The following is a 21,887-nucleotide window of genomic DNA, read 5'->3' on the forward strand; positions in this document are numbered from 1 at the left end:
GTGTTTGTTTACAATATCGAAAAAAACTTTAGTAAAAACTCATATAGCTCATAGCTGCTCGTTTATGGCAAAAGTGATACAAGGTCTAGCTTTTAAAATCTAAGATTTAAGGGTCGTAAAATTTTCATAAATTTCAATGCTACATTTTAATCAATTTTAATGACACTATAGAATTGTAATAATAATGGGTTTTAGCCTCATTCAACATTCATCAGTCCCTCGTTACATCTTTAAACTACAGTTGTTTCAATCAACCGTTCGTCATCATCAGGTTTGATCACTTGTCCATTGATTGTATGGAGTATATTTCTTTAGAATAAATCATAATTGTTACACATAAATTTGTATATTTCCTGTCATTTAAAATTATATACTAAGTCTATTGACATCTTCAAATATATATTTATTTATTTGTATGTTTGCATTATCCTTTCTTGCTAATATATACATTGTTTTTCCTTTGTTATTTTTCAGTCTCATTTCTCTAGTTTAATAATAATTTAATCAGTGTCTTTACTACTGTGACTATGTCATCTGCATTAAACTAGATGTAACCAATTTAAAAATTAAGTAACGTTTTTACCACTAATGTCTGCTTGTCTATAAAATAAAATGTTATCATAGGTTATTGTGACCATGAGTTCCTATTTTATATAATATTTCCATTGTGCGACTCTGAACACTTAACTCTTAACAAGTTATTCAATAACTCTTTATGATAAAATAATGTTTTATAAAATGAACTATTATCTTGTAACGTGAAGTGCGAATTCTTCTCGATTAAATCATCATGCAATACTATTATGTATTCAGTTAGTTATGGAAGGTGTAACGTTGAATTATGAAAGTTTTCAAAATATATACCATAAAACGGAATAAAAGAATTGTATTTATATTTCGATACTTTTATTAACAAAAATGAACTCAAACAGGTAAAAAATTATAATATCTTTTCTTCTATTTCATAGTGCATAAAGATTATTAAATCTAATTATTTTGTAACTATGGAGAACTTTACTGATAGATTCATATAAAAAATAATTATATAAAATACATCACTACTTAAAATTTAAAACGATTAGGCTTTCTAAAATTATATATAAATATTTACATAACAATGAATTTTACATATACATATATATATAAAAAGGTAAACATTAAAGAAAATCTGCAAAACGTTAAATACATACATAATTTCCAGTGAAGAATATTACGTTATTAAATTCTCCACATGGAAAAAAAATATTGACTATAATTATACAATATCATCAATTTAAAACTAGACAACTTGCAGATTTTCTATGTCATGAGACCATTTCCTCTTAATTTTCACATATAGTAAATTTGATCAAAAGCTCTCTACACAATTAATTTAAATAATGAGCTTCTAAATAGCAAACAATTTAACATTCTTAAAATCGTATTTCTTTTCAGAGTCAATTTTGTATATGTAAATACACAATACACATTTATAACATTCATTATTAATTTAATTTGTTCGAATATTGCAGTAATTATTACATTCTTCTTTATAATTGCAATTAGTATTTATGTATATGACTATATATTCACATACATACATTATTAATCATTCATAAATAGCAAGTTTTCTACGGCCATTTTTAAAATAAAATAATTAACTAAATATAATAAATACATACACATATATATTATAATTATTTACATATTCAATGGGAATTTATATAAATGATACGTATAAAACAATAATGTCATTATTCGGATCTTCTCCTTTAAACTTCCCTTGAATACAACATATAAATTTCATAAAACTAAGTCAGTGGTTTGTGGCATTAGTAGGAACTGTGTCAACTTACTATTTAAAATAAATTTAAATTACATTTCCAGTTACATAAATTAAAATCTCAGTTGAGCATCAGTATTGTAAATAAAATTTTGATAAAACTCCTTCTGCGGTTATATTTTGAATTAAAAGTTACTCTAATAATATCTAATAATTTGATTCTTTAATCAATTTAGGATATTAAAAACGAAATACATGCAGTCGTTGATTTTTTACATTTATATAAAATGGTTAAAAAATATTTTTTTCATTAGCCAAATTTAGAGATATGTCCTGAGTTTATTTACCAGCGAGTTCAGCCTGAATTTGAGCACTAGTTTTGCCTTTCGTTTCTGGAATTACAAAGTAAACGAAGAATACCGCCAACAGCATGAATAGAGCAAACACCCAAAACGTGAAGTCACTGCCGATGTTGGCGATCATCGTCGGGAAGATCTTAGTGATTATGAATACCAAAATCCAGTTGACCATCACGGCTAAGCCGCTAGCTACGCCTTTGCACTCGGCGGAGAACAATTCACCCATCATCATCCACGGGATAGGACCGAATCCCATCGAGAACGTAATGATGAAAATTACCATGCTCGCCAGTGGCAGCCATCCAATGTTGGAGACGTCGTACTCGGCAATTCTTAGTCGGAAAAATATACCTAAGACGGTTAGGCAGAGACCCATGCAGATGCAACTTTGTAGAAGCAATATTCTCCTGCCGGCTTTCTCGATTAACATTGAAGATACAACAGTAAATATCGTTTGCACAACGCCAACGATTATGGTCGCAATGCTCGGCTTTAGAGTGCTTCCGGCCGATTCGAATATGAAGTTGGTGTAAAAGATCACGGCGTTAATTCCGCTCACTTGTTGGAAGAACATCAAGCCCAAGCTGCAAATCAACGCATTTCTATTCGCCTTGTTAACGACTAAATCTTTCAGACTGGCCTTGTTTTTGGAAGCGTTTTCAACCTCTTGCTGCATCAATTCGATTTCAGCGGAGATGTCATAGTTGGGACCACGCAGCCAACGGAGCGAGCTCTCAGCTTCCTTCAACTTATTCTTCTTCAATAGGTATTGAGGAGTTTCCGGCATAAAGAAGAATATCAGTCCAAATAGGATGGGTATGACGGCAGAAATGATGGAGAGCGTTTTCCAGTCAGTAACGGCACCTACGACGTATGTGAAGAGAATACCGATGGTTAAGAACAGTTGGAAGAACGAACCAAGAGCGCCTCTTATAGACGTTTCAGCAATTTCTCCAATATACATGGGTGCAGTCACGCAGATTCCGCCTGAAAATGAAAGAAAAATATATAGTGATATATATATATATATATATATATATATATATATATATATATATATATATATATATATATATATATATATATATATATATATATATATATATATATATATATATATATATATATATATATATATATATATATATATATATATATATATATATATATATATATATATATATATATATATATATATATATATATATATATATATATATATATATATATATATATATATATATATATATATATATATATATATATATATATATATATATATATATATATATATATATATATATATATATATATATATATATATATATATATATATATATATATATATATATATATATATATATATATATATATATATATATATATATATATATATATATATATATATATATATATATATATATATATATATATATATATATATATATATATATATATATATATATATATATATATATATATATATATATATATATATATATATATATATATATATATATATATATATATATATATATATATATATATATATATATATATATATATATATATATATATATATATATATATATATATATATATATATATATATATATATATATATATATATATATATATATATATATATATATATATATATATATATATATATATATATATATATATATATATATATATATATATATATATATATATATATATATATATATATATATATATATATATATATATATATATATATATATATATATATATATATATATATATATATATATATATTAAAAACAATTTCATATAAAAATTTCCATCTGTTCTATGTTATCAGTTTATAGACGATAATCTGAAATAGTCAGTCAAAAAAATGTTGTAAAGCCACATTTACATGTATAATTTTGAACCTATTTCTTTACTTTATAATATATATGTAGACAGGTAGAGCAAAGGAGCATCTAATAAAAGTAGCATTCCAACTTAAAATACAGACATATCTGAATAAAACTTATCTCAAATTTAGATATAGTTTAGCACGATAGACACATTGTATATGTCAGTAACTAATATTTAGGTTTATAAGATGAAGACCTAGACCTAGGTTTAAACTCTACATGAACCCTAGTGTCTTTCAATCTCTATCGTGTCTAGGAGATCGGAATTAGTGATTATTATATAATTATTACTCCAATCTATCAACACAGATTAGTTTTCTAGATTTTTCTGATCTCACCGAGCAATATTGTCATGAATAATTAAAATAAAATCAAGCTAAATCGTGCAGTGCAATGAGTTCTATTGATTGTAAGCTGTTCTAATGGTTTATATTAATTAAAATATATGTCACTGATTTACAGATTTTGATTTCATTATGGCGTTTCACTAGTTACAATAAAAATAAGATAAATACATAAATAACCAACTAGAGGTCACTGTTAGGCCACGTGAATGACTGATTGTTGCATCTCAGTTTTATTTTTGTCAACAAGTGCAGAAACGTGATATAATCTAATGAAGACATGTCAAATAAAAATTATATTTAAAATTTCATATATATTATTCTGCTTATATAATCCTAAACATTTGATATAACTCAGAAATTTATATAGTTACTCTTTAGGACCTGCTCAAAATAATAACATTCGCCTCCCCTGATATAAATGTGTATTATACTAAATAACATCCGTTCTAAATTTTGCTTAAATATGCTTTATAGACCTGAGAAATATATATTCAGTCCACCCCACGCTATATATTATTATATTGAATGCTAAAATTTGATCAGCTGCTGTGGAAAATATAGTAACCCCATAACTCCCTGTTCCTACTTTGACTATATTTTAAGACACAAGTCTAAGAGACTCATAGTATGTAATTTAAAACTACAAAGTGATTTTGTTTTCATTTCTTAGCTATTTCCCGTTGATACTTTGACGTTGGATACTATTATATTTGTGTACTTTTTCTGAATAAGTTTTTCAATCCATATATGTATATATCATATATAACAAGAATAGTATCCTTCAACTGAGCAAATGCTAATTTGCGTTAAGTACACCGGGCACCTTCAGGTATGGAAAACTACTACATCTTACATATATGATATGTAATAAAGGTGGACATTTATAAATTTTTAAATATTTGTTATAATAAATGATCATAATCTAATCCCTAATTAAATATCTTGTTGTTATTAATTATTCACAATATTTTTTCATATAACATACCTGTGCCGACTCCAGCAAAGAATCTAGCAGCGTACATCATTCCAGGTCCGTTTGCGAAAATGATTAGAAGCCAATTGAGCATGAAGAATAATACAAGACTAATCAAAGTGAGCTTTCTTCCGATGGCTTCGGCCAACATACCGATAGGTATGGCCAGAACCAGAGCGCCGATAGCCAATATCGATCCAATCCATGATCCTGGAAAAATCAAATCCTTAATTAATAACTACAGAACATTAACCAATCGGTTATGTCTCAGCATAACTAATAATTTTATATTTATGTATGAATATGTAAATATATTGTACATATGTGTATGTATTTTTTTGTTATATAATGTATTAAGATTGATAAAATATGTGCGTAAGAATAAGAGATAATTCAATAGCGTAGTAAAATAGATTCTGATTTAGATACAATAACAATACACTGATAGTATTATGTTATCGTTTAAATTGATAATTCGGCCGTCTAACGTAATAAAAAAAAACGTAAATTAAATTGACCTTTTGATCAAATTTGTCTATGGTAGAAAAGTGACATATTATTTTACATTAGGTTGGACAATTAAACGATATTTATGACCACTTAAAGGTGTTCATTTATGACAGTGATTTAATACCGTAGAATGAGATTTAGTCACATTAAATTGTTTCAATTATGTTTGATAATGAAATTTTTAGGGACATTCTATTAATTTAATGGTCTAAAAAGACAATAGTGAAAAATAGTAAATATCTTTTGTACTAATAATCAAACTGATTTTTATATTTTAAATAAAAATGTACACAGATATAATAGTTTACATGGTAACAAAGTCGATCTGCAAGATATTGTGGCGGAGTACCTTTACAGCTGTTTGGAGCAAATAGAAATATGAGATTAATTTTTCGTTTTTTTATGTATTATTCATTAAAACACAGATCCTCCATTAGAGGATCATATATAATAAATACAAAGAGCTCTTGTAAAGAAAGCAAATTGTCGATACATAATAAATAACAGTAACACGCTTTGATCAATGAAAAATTATTTGATTTCTTTTAGAATAATGCTATTTTAAAAAAAAATATTTTTCACACCTTCTTCATCAGTTATAGGCACAGTTGAATTAGCATTCTGCAACTGTCCAAGTACAGGCGAAGTCCACGCCAAGATGGTACCAGCTATGACTGCGCCGATTCCAGCTGAAAAAAATAAATCACTATTAGATATATGTACTTAACACCAAAAGACTCAATATGTGAAACAGTATATAGATTCAGATTAAAAGCAATGCCATTTTAGATTACATGCAAGATCATCTTAACACTAGTATTATGATTGGTGTTGATAACGCTTACAATTGTGGATCAAATGTCAAACAATCAATGATATGGTGAGCTGTCATATTTTATCTTTCACATATACAATACGTTGTAGTTTTATTTCACGTTACGATTGCGTACATTTATATATATTAAGGACGGAATAGAGTAATCCATAACGTCTCAGACTAGTAACTCTGAGGTTGTGGGTTCGAGTCCCGGCAACGGCACTCGAGTTTTTATTTATAAAATATGCGCTATTATTAAAAAACCGGCCCCAGCTGTAGTGACATCTATTGGTTATAAATTATATTAAACATAATAATTTATAATTATTATTATAGATGTCACTGATTCCCAGACTTGCAGTCTGGTGGTTAATACTTATTTGTAGGTATTTATTATATCTGATTACAAAGGAAGATTTAATAAAAATAAATAAATAAATATTCCATAGCAACTCTGATTTTTTTAAACATGCATCAAAACATAAATCTTTAAGTAGGTTTGTTTTCATTTATCGCTGAAGAATGTTGATATAAATAATAAAAAAAAATTAGACATGCATTTAAACATAAATCTTTAAGTATGTTTGTTTTCGTTTATCGGTGGAGAACGTTGATAAAAATAATATGAGTTAAAGTTCATATTTCTAGCACATGACAATATCTGACAACCTTTTTTCTGATCTAGAATAATATTTATTTAAATGCGCATAATGGAAAACCTAAATGTTATCATTTGTTTTATATAATCATGTGTAAACATATTCACTTGGAAAACTTGAATGCAGTATATAATACCTTTAATGTTACAATGGGAGCGGTTCAATGTATTGTGTTCACATTTCAATCATAGCAATATGAATCGAACGGTTTACTTTGGATTATATTACCAAGACGGCGTCGGAGTGTGTTAGTTTAGCTGTTTACCTCACCATACAAATAATAGTAGATTTATACTTCCATTAGAGATTAAATATATAGTTATCGGTTATAAGAACATATTTTTAACTTAGTTTTTTTTACAATAGGTACCGATCAGATCAAAATACATATTGATGCAATCTAGTATATAATGATAAAAAACTATTCATCTGATCATCTGAAATTATCAAAATTTTATAACAAAACCTTTGACTGCAATATACATAAGATCTTATTGTATATTGGACAAGTAAATGACCGATCAATTGCTCCAAAATTTTGATTGGTCGACACAATTGCATCTGGCAATTCATCTGATATGATGTGAATTGCACTTCAATTTGATGCTGAATTTAAACCAGTTTTAATTCAAGTAAGTGATAAAGTATATATTTTTAATAGAAATGATAACATATTAGTAAAATACATTAAATATATTTTGATTAATTTTAAGATCTGTCTATATACTATGTATTTAAAATTAGTATTAAATTTATTTAGATGAATCCTACAACTAGTTACTCAAGATACTGCACTTTGGTTAAATACACACATAATTGTTAAGCAGTTATTTAATATTAGAATATTTAAAAAAAATATTAAGCAAAAAAGTAGCAATGAACTGTTTACAATAAAATACTGTTTAATTTATAAGGTTAAAAATAATTTCCTGGCTTATGAATCTAAATAATATATAAATTCATAGTAAAATTTTCTAACAAAAATTTTGGTTGACATAATCGAAAATTACTAGTTTCTTAATTCCAAGAAATTTATTAAAGTTTAAGAAATTATAGTTTTAATTTAGTTCATTAGATTAATTAAATAAAGATGACCAAACATCCTTCTTTGAGGAGGACTTACCTCCTCAAAAATGTTGTCCTATTTTGTCCCTCAATGAACAAAAATTTCCGAAATGAACTTTCTTTTAGTGTTCTCTTGATATTTGTCACCATAATTAAATGAACACACCTTGTTTTAGAAACTTACTGGTAATAATATTGAAATAAAAAGAAACAGCTAACTTAATTATCAATTATGTGTCTTTACATTTACATTATAATTATTCTAGCGACATCTAGTAACCCATACAATTATTTTATTTTAATAAATATACTGACATGTATGATCAGTAATGTGACCTTTAAAATAATAATTACTAATTGTTATCACATTTTTAGGCTTTAGTATTTTATAAAGTGTATATTTAAAATATACCAATGTTTTTTAATGTCAATGTAAATGTAAATCTGTAATACAATAAAATAAAAGATTTGCTTACAAACAAACACTACTGTTTACTCTTTGCCTAAATTATTAACGTGGGTTTCAGATTAACTTCACATGGAAATTGTACTGAGTGACGTTATAAACGGAACAGAGACATTTTTATGTATATTTTTGAAGGGTTTATTTTACTTTTTTATTATATCCAGAATTTTATATTGATCTCAAAGTAAAATGAGATTTTTCATCAAGTCATTCGACAGACCTATATAATGCAATTTTTTATTGTTGTTGATAAAGAAATTTGAAGAAAAAATAATGTAAGGTCATCCCACTGTCACTGATGAACTCGTGATCAAAAAGTCCATCCATTGGGTCTGATTATACAAAAATGCAAAAATATAAATAAAAGAAAAAGGTATTGTAATAGGCGTTTAACGTTCCACGAGCTTAACAAATAATTTTAAGAAATGTCGAGTGTCTTCAATAAAACATTTAAGAATATTGAAGGCTCTTCGCGCGTTGGGTGTCAAGCAAAACAGCAGGTGCGAGACTTGGAATAAAAAAGTCGTTTTTTAGGCTCACCAAATGCATTCAGGTTACATTATCGAAACATCAATCAATCAAATTTTAAACATTTTTTTATACGAGGTGAAAAGTGAACCAATAAAGTAGATATCTACGTAACGTTCCAATATTAGACATAATTTACTTAACTTTGTATGTGTTTACTAACTTTTTATGATTTACAAAAAAAAATATATCGCTCACGAACGTAGCGAATATAAACATAAAATTCTTGGCCAAAAATACACATAAGCAGTCAGTGTAAATCCATTGTTTGGTATGCGACAGTTAACAAAAAAATTAGACCAATTTTTTTTTAAATTGCGCAAAATCATAAGAGTGTAACGAGCGAGCAGCGTATTAGAAAATCGGTGAAAAGTGAAAGGTGTTTCTGTATTTCCATCAATTTTAATGGACACACCAACTACTCTTACTCTCCGTTCACATTACCAGGTAACGCGTTGTCAAAATAATTAAAATAATTGCTCCAAACATATTTGACAAAAAATACAGCGCTACGTTTTTTGGGTAAGACAGGTCGCTGTAACAATTACAATCAATCAACACTCATTTCGTCCCAAATTATACCCAAATCAAGCTCAATTTACCACTGGAGGAAATACGTTCTACGGTCTAAAAATACGCTAGCATTTTTTTTATCGCTCGGGATCCCAAAACAAATTAGTAAATACATTGTTGTAAATATTAGATAACAACTATACAGTCGATTGCCTGTGCTATAATTAATCTTTTGCGTTATTATGTAAATATGTTAACATCGGTAGCATTCGTAAATAGATTATGTTTATAAACATACAACACATTAGAGATGATTATATCAGTGATGAGCGTGCGAAATTTAGAAGTCCTCAAGAAACCGTGTCAAATGTTCCTACTAACGATCCAACGATACTAAATTTGCTATATTTTTGGCGGAATTTTTTAACTCTATGTAATTGGTACATTTATGGCTGCAAGCCCGACACAAACACAAACTGCTGCCAAAAATATATGCATACATTTTTCAAAATGAAATGTGTAAAAGCCATGTAGCTTGCAAACGGCCATTCCTATCAGCAGCCATTACCAAAATGCGAGGGGGATGTAAATGAATTCGCAGAAATTAAGGAGGGAAAGTAATAAACATCAAATTAATTACTTTTTCGGAGAAAGCGCTTCGTAATAAATGTTTAATGTATATATTATGAATATTTGACTCGTTCATATTCGAATAATCGAAGCAATATGGCAAAATCAAGCTGAAAGATGATCGTAAAATAAGTAAAATGCAGTCACGTAACGATTTATCGTTAACGGCGAAGTGGGTGAAAATTACCATCGACGTCGTTATTGCAAGAAACAAAAGGTTTTATTATACATATCTCATGAATTACTCATATTCCTCTGACTTTTTTCCTTTCGATGTTTAGCTTTTTGTAAAGCAATTTTCTCAACAAAATAATAAAGCTATATGCAAGTCTATAGCTTTTTTTATAAACAGATACCATATTCTTTGACTTATTATAGATAGAAGCTCTGCTTGTAAAATGTGACAATGAGAGAAGAATTAATCTTTCAATTCAATTTTCTTTTGACATATATATTGTCATGGTGAATTAATAATTTAATCCGCTTGAAGAATGTGCTAATCAGAATCGTTGCCTCATATATTTACAATGCATTCATAACCAACTGTGTTCAATTGCACAGTGGACACAACCTTGAGGGTTAGTTTGTTTTTGTGGTTATACACTTGGATTCAGGAAGTGTTTCTTTAAAATAATTCTCAAGAAATTTGTACGAATATTTTTAAATGTTTTATATCCGCTGCATAAAAAGGATGGGTCCATGCCAGATGATGCTCTCTTAGAAGCTTTTAATAGAGGTCGGAAGTACTTGAATGGTAAAAGATTGTTTATGATGTTTTCAACTACTCTAATCGGCATTATCTTTTTTTCGGTAATCTAAAACTAAATTATTAATCATATATGAAGAATCCGTTCTGTGTGTGAATTATCAAATTGAAAAATGTGTAGGGAGTTTCAACCTAAAATTTTATAACAAAAAAATAAAAAGAATGACGATTTGACTTTACATGGTACGCGGTTTTTAAAAAGTTATTTTTAACATACTAATATGTTTTAATAAATGATAAATGTTTTACCATTCCTCAAGTTCTTTTATATTTTAATTACTATGAATAATATAAATTTCATGATTAATTACTGGCAAAAAATAAAAACAGTAAAGGTATTTTACATATATAAATATATCTACAATGTTATACTGTATTAATGTAAATGTATATTATCAAAATTTCTCGAGAAGCGAAAATGAGAATTCTTATATCTCGAGAAACCCAAGTGGTTAACCGCTAGTTTATTCATCGTCCATTATCAATTTAGAAAAATTAGTGTGCTACAACTGGGATTATCTTTGAACCGAGAAGTTTATTCCATTGACGCTTAGATTGATTGCCGTATGTATTATACATTTTTAAGCCATTCAATGCAAACTGAGAATTATAATGTAGAGAATATATCTGTATGTTGCTAAAAAAAAATTGACCACGAGAGAAGCACAAATGAATAAATTCCTATCACACTAAAGGAGTCTTCATTGAAAGGTTTTGGTGGATCCAAATTATTCAACAGCATAATAGGGCTACCAACTATGAAGGTTAGATTATGCTCTGGTATTCTATGCTTTTGAATTACTACCTATTAATCCATTATCTTGACAATTAATTAAAGCAAATGCGCTAAAACTTTTTTGCATGTTTTTTACAATTTTATCTACATTTACATTGATTTAAAAGTACTGTATAAACAATTATTTAAATTACGTTTAGAATTTTTATGGCAAAGAGAAAATAATGAAAATTATGTGTGTCTGTTTTTAATAAAACAGACATATGCACATAGAGACACAGTTTGAGTGTAAATGACATCTAGAATTAATATCAAGCATGTTGCATATACTTTTTATATAAAACGAAGAAAAAAACATTGACAATATTAATGTATTTTAATATTATTGAAATAATTTTTGATTACTAACATGAAATGATATTCAAGGTTTTTTCTTTAATTCGTTTGGTGCTAACCTACACATGTACATACATATACATACACACATGTCTCAGAATGTAACTAACTTTACTGAACTTTTTCTATTCGATAAAACTAAAATAGAAAGCAATCGATATTACAACCATAATTTAAACAATCAATTCAACACAAAATTTGAACATATAATATCAACCTCTGAATGCATGTTTTTATTTGTCTGAGGCTGACATTAAGTTTTTAAAGTTTGTTATGAGAAACAAAAAAACTTGTATGCTCTACATTTCAGGATATATAAAAAAACGTGTCCCGCACGTCACAAATGCATTAAACTTCAAATATCAAGAGTTTAAATGAACACATGTTTTGTTTACGATAATTTCGATATTAACAACGTTATTAATGAAATATAACCCGTCTTTAAACAAATGTATATGCACGTTTTGATTACGAGCAATTGAAATGCACCTGTGTGACACTTTATAACGTATTCCGAATGAGTTTACTGTCAAGATGGAAATATCCCGTTATACATACACACAACTTCGATCAATGAACTTTCTCAAAACACAATACTATTTTCACCAAAATATATTTCGAGCAGGCGGTGACTTAGATCACGGTTTTTCTGGTGTGTTTTGATATATAAAGTATACAAATATATACTATGTGTTTTTAATACTATCGCTTCGACACTTCCCACGTTACGATAAGGATAAGCTAATGCAGTTGAACTTAACCAAACACGTTTAACGCATGTTTGCGTACCCTCATGCGTAGACACATGGCGCACGTTAAATATTTTAGTTTGCTGATTAATTATGCTTACATATACATATTTGTACTTCTGTAAAAGTCGTTGCATATTGATGAATAAAAAAATCTCATCTCGCGTCATTCGCATTGTAAAGTGTTTGAGTTTCTAGTTTGACTTCAACACGTCAAGCGTATAACTTTTATTTACCTCTCATCGTCACATGTAAAACAAAACAGGGCTGCCAGGTATTCGTAATATTATCTTTTATACGTTAAAACTATTGACTCTTCTCAAGAAGTCAGTGCAATTTTTTGGCCATTTTATTTTATAATCTGGTAACTATACTCACTTCGCTATCAATCAAGTAATTAACGAGCAATATTGTTGCAAAGACGTCTACATACTATAATATATCTACATAATAAATTATTCTTTGATTAAGCATAAATCTAAAGAAACACAGAGTAATCATAAAATATTTTTTTAAACTTAACAGTTAATTAGGTAAATAAACATTGAAAAGTCTCAATGTAAATTAATAGTGACGTAAAAGTACATCTTAATAGCTTTATTAAAGACGAGTTTAATTGCTTTAACGGCGTTGTTAAAATCGAAATTATCATCGATAGAGCAACGGTGTGAGATTTCATCGTTTGATCTTTTGCCATATGAAATTTAATACATTGGTGTCTAGAAGCAATATCGTATATATCCATTTTTGTGGTTTCTATATACTATACATATATATTAATATATCAGTGGCGTAGCTATGGTGGGACGGAGGGGACGGGCCGCCCCGGGCGGCACTTGCTTGGAGGCGGCATATTCACGATGGAGTCGTCTTGTGTGGTTCTTAACCCTGAATGCACTAAATCATATATAAATCCACGAATAACAAGATCTTAATAATAACCAATTTATTATTTTAAGAAATGCTGATTTTATGACCCTGCAAAAAATATATGGGGGGGCGGCACATACCCTAGCTACACCACTGTAATATTGTATATACAATTCTTTTAAAATCAGACAGATATTTTTTACATTAAAAATAAATTAATTTCGAAATAAACTGTATATGTTATCTTGAAAATAAATGACATACATAAGTGACTATAAACAAATATATCATATAAAATAATTACAATAATTTAAACATAAAGTTCTTTATTCCAAATACGTCCATAGCCTTTGAATGGTCATTAACGGTCTAAATGTAGAACATGATGAGAAAAAATAGTATTCATTGACTCGTGTTTTTTCGAAGAAATTATATTGACGCTTTGGTCTTGAATGATTGCCAAAATCTAAACAACACTTTCAGTTTTAAATACATAAATCTATTATAATGCAATTTAAATAGATATTAAAATCCTAGTGAAAATTGCAATTGAAAAAATCAGATTCACCTTTATACAATCACAATGACACATTTGAAGATTGATTATAATGCCGCGACTCACAGTTTGAATACTGCCGGTTTAATTTATTGTCAACATTCCCATCGAACAGCGCTAATGGACATAATCTGTCTGTTTACTCCGCAAACACTCCAGATTTCGATTTCAAAATGAGCCGCGCTACTTTCAATGTGTTGCCAGCGGGAAAAAACACCCCAGGCGCTAATCGATCGCGAAGACGGAGTTAGCGCTTCGTTAGTTTTAAATATATGTCATTAATTGTCGCGCCTTGTCGCGAATCGCGAGCGTACGCAAATTGATATTTGCACAGATTTCGTAAGGGGGTAAAAATTTTTGTAATCACCGAAGCAACCGTTTGGCCAAAGGGGGACGTCACTAGTGCATATGCAGCTGCAAAAAATTGGAGTACAATCGAGTCAGTGAACCAGGTGCAACTTTTGAACATGGCTTATATAATTATACGGTGCGGCGAAAAAGTTTCTAGATTATCTACTATAATTTTATTTGTAAATATATTCGATACTGATTGTGATAAAAGTGTGACTAAATATCAGAGTGCACTTTGTATTAGTTCGCACAAGCTGTACAATCAGTAAAATCGCATGCTATATCAAAGGGCGATATTTGATACTTTAATCACGACATTGGCACATAACTGACGTTGATTTTACAAACGAGCACATTCAAAAGAGTGCCGATAAATGAGAGTCAACAAAAGGGCGTAGAGACAAAATAGCGCAAGGTAATATGCGTTATATCTTACACCAGTGCAACGCATGGCGCCTTACTAAAATGCCGCAGGACAAAAGAACGCAGACAAAATGGCGCTCTTTTGTCATGCATTCTTTCAGGCGCTGTAACAAAAGAACGCGGATGTAAGAGCGCAGCAAAAAAATAGTGCAAGATAAAACGGCGAGAGATAAAACGCAAATTTTCTTGCGCAATTTTATCACTGCGCCATTTTGTCCACGCTCATATGTCAGCGCTCTTTTGTCATGCGTCTTTTGGCGCTGTAACAAAAGGGTGCCGAACAAAATAGCGCGGGACAAAAGAACGCAGACAAAATAGCGCAAGAAAATATGATTATTATCTTGCACTATTTTGTCTGCACTCTTTTGTAACGGCAACTTTTGGGACAGCATTAAAACCATCGAGATCCATACACTTTCTTCTCGCACACATAATGTCATACGTTCTATTTTTGATCGTACACCGATTGTCGATTTAGAATTGGACCAGCGCTAAGAATTCAATTCATACACCAATGGGACACTGGCTGCAATTGTACCGAATTAAAGAATGGCCAGACAGCATCCCACAACAGACACGATCTTGTCTTCCGGTACACCGATGTAGGTCTGAACAATGACCCTACTTACAACACGAATTCGTCTGCGAAGGCGTCGATTTTTACAAACTACTAGTTAAACCAGCTTCAAGCGATCCAGCTTAGAAAACAACTACAGAGAAATTACAAGGGCATTACATAAAATGAAACTGAAATACTGTGCATAGTTTCGATGCACCAGTTGAAACTGGCACTCATATTGTTAAATAAAATAAAAATGTCATAAAGTCAACCGAGTTATGTTTTACTTGGCGGGTTATCAAAATTTTAGCTGCAGCGAAAGTGAGAGAGTTGCTCAATAGATTCGCAAGTAAATTATGATCATTGCTACTTAGCATAATAGCCAATAGATATACAGTCTCATAACCCAAATTCAATCAGTTCTGTAATTCGTTAAATTGCGTAATGAGTTCGAGTAGTTTGTTCAAAGTATCTATGTATCATACTAAATATATGGATAGTTGACCTGCATTTGATGATAAGCAAATTGTTTCTTTGATGTTCTAACTTATTGTCAAGGCAATAGATAATTCCTACTAATAATTCAATTTAGTTATGATTGTGAATAATATCTTTTATAATTTGAAAATCATTGCCGGAAAGTTTGTTGTTGTTAGGGATTGCAATAATACCGGAATTTTCAATACTATTATTACCGAGATAATGTTTGTATCAGTATTACGATTGTGATATTTATGTGATTGAGGTGGGATTTATTCTTAATTATATTTATTTTCGAAATGTATTCCTTTGATGATTGCGGATGAACCGCAAATGCATGCAATTGCAAAGCAATGCAGATCAGCCAACGAAAGCATTAATGGCCGACCCAACGCTCGGGATAAATACTAATGAAATTCCATAAAATATGTAGTACTACGAGGGGTGGATCCCGCTCATTCGGCCGTCAATAACTTGGTGCCCGCCCATAGGGTTGGAATCGTAGGGCCCAAGCACTGGTTACGGCAGTGGTGCACGCAACGGATGCAAAAGTAGTTTTTGTTGACACGTCGCGCATATTGTACGAAAAAATTGATTAAAAAAAAATATTTTAGGTACTACCGGTATTTCATTTTGCAATACCAGTGGAACCAAATGACAGTTTTTGCCTCAATAACGGTATTACAATCCCTAGTTGTAGTCAATGGTAATAGTGTATATAAGACTCAGGATTATATTCAAAGGAACGTTTGTTTCAACGCCATACTCGTTAAAATACAAGTATATGAATAAACATTGTTCTATTGTTTTACAATTAACGATGTTGAAATGTATACTATAATATCCTCAACTTTAGGACTTTATAACTCATTCTGGTAAGAAACAAACGGAGTTACCGTTTTTAGTCATTGAAGATACTATCTAATAAAAAATCATAATGCATAAATCTTTTCTTAATATCTGCCACTTGAAATTTTTCATCTCATCTCAGATTAAACTTTGAACGACTCGATTGCATGATAATAATCAATGATTTGATGAAAGATTTTTTATACACTCGCGTAATCAATCATTTTTCCAGCAGAAAATCGCACGTCGATTGTTTGATACTAGTTGCGTGGTGATTTTTCATTATATAACTCGTTTGATGTAATGATTTACATACTCGTAAGAAAAACGATAATCAATAAATATAGTAAGAAGAAAGATTTGCACAAATTAAACTGGGACGAAAATAATTTTTGCTATGTTATGAATATTTTAACTTTGATTTTAATAGAAAAACATAAGTCCACAATATTATTGATACAAAATATACAAATTTAAGAAAAAAATATCACATATTGCTTGGACTTTTTGCTTTATTGCTTTTAAAAATAAAGCTCTGAAGTGAAAAACAGTGCTTAAAGTTCCGAAAAAGAATTGCTATCATTATATACTACAATTTCACATAAACGAATATTTACAGTAAGAAAGCAAAATTGTATATTTTAAAATTATATTTAATGAAATATCAGATATGATTTTTAGCCATGTATAAAGTCTGAATTATATGACTTCCAAGAAGTATTTATATTTATAGATTTATTAGAGTAACATAAATATTGAGGCACTTTTATTCGATAACAAATTTTAAAGAATTGCATAAATAAACTGTTTCGTATCTATGATAAGAATTATTTGGTGAGCTCTCAAAAGCAACAAACAACAAAAAATACGGAAATTCTTGCTAACTTACAAGCATAACTTCCTTATTGTTTTCTATAAATTTATCAATTATTAATCATTCAAAATAATCAAAACGTGACAAATAAAGCATGATTAAAGTAAGCTGCGGTTATAAAGAATTAGAGATCAATGATTCGATGCTCCGTAATTCTTTTATCGATCTTAATCGAATATTTCATTGAATTAGAACCAAATAAAACTGGTTGATACAATGTTGGAATGATTTTAACGTTGTTTTATAACAATACAGTACACATATGAACGAAATTTTAACCGTTACTGATATACTTTATCGAGGAAGATAAAGCTACCAAAAAAACTAGGTTTGTGACATTTAGAAAAACAAGTTCCTGGCTTTGATGTGTTCTTACAACACATACATTATATCGTGCTTGAGTGTGATATTATATAAATATAAGAGTCCGAATTATTTGGCAAATGACCCCCGCGAAATTGGTTGTTAACCTATTATACCAATGAAGGCATATTAATGTTGCAGGAGTTTTTCGGTAGCTTTTTGACGTCATTGATCGGGACTTGACTGGAGTCACGTATGCATTATTTCACAATTAAAAAATACGGATTTTCCGGGACTTATATTTAATTGTTATCGCAAATGTTCCGAAAATGTAGGCGTAGTTAGAAAAAACGGTTATTATAGGTAAAATGTAAAATCAATTCAATCGTCATAAAAAAATCTTTGTTGTAAAACATTTGGGATAATAAAAATTATAACAAATATATATACTATATTGTTTTTCCGAATGATAGCAAAGGATTTATTTATTATTTTAATAGCATATGTCATAGAAACAATGCACTTACATAAAATAAATATTATTCATACGTGCTTATTAAAATAAATTATGAATAATTATTTACATAAAATTCGACTAAAAATGATTAAAAAATGATATGCCACTAAAATAATATTGAAATATTAAAATGTAGAATTTAATTAATAACTATTTATTGAGTTTTGGAAACAATTATTAGTAAAAAATTTAAATGAAATAAATATCAATAGTGTTTTTTTGTAAAATGTCGTAAGAATTTCTTGTAAGTTTTTTTTGCGAGGCTATCTGAATACCTTTTTTTGAATATTTTAATCAAAAAATCTAACCAATCTAAAACAAAAATAATAATATGGTCCCAGATTACAAAAAAGTACATATTTTATTATATCTATATGAAATTGAAATAGACAAACAGAATATTTAAAAAAATATTATTTACTGTTATATTTGTACTAATAATTCAACTAAATTTAATTTAAATTTCTACATAAAATCAGACAGCGAATTTTTTTCTACTTTATACAGATACAGATCATATTTATTTGGTAAACATTATATATAAGCACAAATAAATAACAATCACATATTAAATCCAATTCCCTTAAACAGTGTAATCGTTTCCAATAAATTTGGGAAAGGAATATCTGTAAAAACAGATATTTTTTTATTATATGTTACGTCTTTATTTTTATCTAACTTCAATCACACTTTAAGTAATAATTTATTTTTTAGAAAAATATAAGAAAACCCACGCTTATTACAACCTTTTTGCGTTTCATATTTTTTTTAATAGATAATATGTCGATAATTAAACTTAAACATATGTAACTATTATATTATACATGTCCTTAACTAAACACAACATAAAAATGTTTCTGCTAAAAATAACAATTACTGTTGTTATGATCATTGCGAGATCTATCTAAAATAAATAGTATTTTTTTATCTGAATCTATCCTACAAGCGCATTAACAACCAGTGGCGTCACAGCTTTTAGGACCAAATACTGACTTCTACTAAGGTAATGTGACTTTTCATGTGACATTAGTATTAAAAACTAATCTTATCGTTGCATATTTTTTCTACATCAGTGCTTCGCAGCCTTTTTATATTTACAGAAAAATTAGCACTAGAGAACCTATAAATAAAATCTAGCATTATTAAATAATTTAGATTTTTAACAGCTAATACAATTTATATTATATTTCAAAAATATTAACAGGAAAGATTAGTAAAAAAAACTATTTTTGTCGTAGAAGAAATTCTTATTTCAATAATATATATATATATATATATATGTATAGGTGGGTCAGTTTTCACTTATAAAATACGTCAAGGTTCTGAGAATTTTTTTCCAACCTCAATTTCATTTGGATTCAGCAAGATGCTTGCTGGATCCAAATGAAATTGACGCTGAGGCTATGAAACTTCCTATTGAGGCTATTGAATGACTACAGTATTTCAAAAAATACATAGAATTTCCAAGAGTTAAAAAAAATATAGGCCATCTGTATATTATATTCATATTATTAATTTGTGTGCCACTCAACTTTTTTATGGGTGAATCAAACATCCACACGTGTTCCATAAATATATTTTTTAAATATTATACAAAATGTATATAGTATTATTTATGAGAGAAGTGAAACATAAAAATCTAAAACAAAAAATTAACGACTTTTCACAACATATTGACGGTACTTTTGATTAAACCATGAAGAAGTTTAATGGAACTCAAATTATTATTGAGAATAAAATAGATTTCGACTTTATGTAAACTGCACAGATTTATAAATTAAAGTTAAAAATAGGGTAGTTTTATGTTATTAGGGGAAAAAATCATATTTTTTGGTTAAGGTTTTTCTTAAAAAAGTCATAATTTTTTTTCGGTACCTAGTATTAATTTTGAGAATTTTAAATTAAAAAACTTAAGCAATTCGAATAAAAAAAATAAACAGTAATTTTATGAGTAACAAATAATAGTTATAATAATAAAATATTTTTTACATAACATAAAAAAATGCAACTGAATGCTTTTTACTACAAAAAATATTGCTTTTTTTTAAAAACATATTGGCGGCGTTTTTAATTCACCAATAAAAAAGTTGAGTGGCATTTAGCAGATTTCGCTTTACAAATTTTGACTTACTGGGAAAAATAAGATATTTTTCAAGTGAAAAATAATAAAAATCAGTAACATGTTAAAGTAGTTATATATATTAATAAAATATGTTTTTAATATAACATACACAAAATAAAAGTGCTATTATACTTTTAAAAATATTGTTTTTTGTACAAAATATTGATGATATTTTTGATTCACTCGTAAAAAAGTTGAGTGGCACTCAAATTTACAATGAGAATAAGGTTCGTTACGCAAATTTCAACTTTGAGTTTTATAGTAAGCATTGTTAATTATTTTAATGTTTTTCTTTAATGTAAATAATTAGCAACAGATATGTTTGAAATATTTAGCTTAAAGGCCGTATATTGTTAAAAATGTTTTTTATTTTACTTCAAATTGAATATTTTTTACCTCAACCTAACAGTTTCTTAAACAAGATTAAAACCTTTTTCAACGCAGATTTTAAAAACTGTTATTACAAAATTTAAAATTACCATACTATGTACGTGTATTCTAAAGATGGTAATTTTTTCTCATTCAAAGGTATTATTGAAGTATAACTGTATGTAAATAAAAAAAACTTACTTGAAACAGCCGCTACATATTGGGTCAATTTTTTTGCAGTCGTTGTCGTCCTCCCATCGCTGTTCAACATGTGAACAGCGGTATCTCCCATTTTATCCATGTTTTGGCCGCTTTATAGTACTATCAACCTGTTGTAATTAAATAAAAAATAATTAAAAATACTTTCACATATGCGAATAAATCAAAACGCATGACCTTTAAACGAGTATCGAGCGTATTATATCACAAAC

At 28.4% G+C, this 21,887-nt stretch overlaps 1 protein-coding gene across 5 annotated transcripts in view; it reads right to left on the reverse strand.

Moving 5' to 3' along the window:
- Nucleotides 1–2,019: 2,019 nt before the first annotated feature.
- The window catches only part of LOC148232157 (facilitated trehalose transporter Tret1-like), a 30,668-nt gene continuing 10,800 nt past the window's right edge, over nucleotides 2,020–21,887 (reverse strand). For all 5 annotated transcript variants that reach the window (XM_088192964.1, XM_088192962.1, XM_088192965.1 and 2 more), the window contains 4 exons: nucleotides 21,658–21,785; nucleotides 6,443–6,547; nucleotides 5,361–5,558; nucleotides 2,020–3,108 (listed from right to left, as the gene is read on the reverse strand). In XM_088192964.1, the coding sequence (XP_088049090.1) occupies nucleotides 2,102–3,108; nucleotides 5,361–5,558; nucleotides 6,443–6,547; nucleotides 21,658–21,757 (1,410 nt within the window). In that variant the 5' untranslated portion in view covers nucleotides 21,758–21,785 and the 3' untranslated portion in view covers nucleotides 2,020–2,101. The remainder of the gene's footprint in view (nucleotides 3,109–5,360; nucleotides 5,559–6,442; nucleotides 6,548–21,657; nucleotides 21,786–21,887) is intronic.

Source organism: Plectrocnemia conspersa, unplaced genomic scaffold, assembly GCF_051122295.1.
Source record: "Plectrocnemia conspersa isolate PC_06_02 unplaced genomic scaffold, ASM5112229v1 ptg000009l, whole genome shotgun sequence".
In the NCBI taxonomy this organism is placed as follows: Eukaryota; Metazoa; Arthropoda; class Insecta; order Trichoptera; family Polycentropodidae; genus Plectrocnemia; species Plectrocnemia conspersa.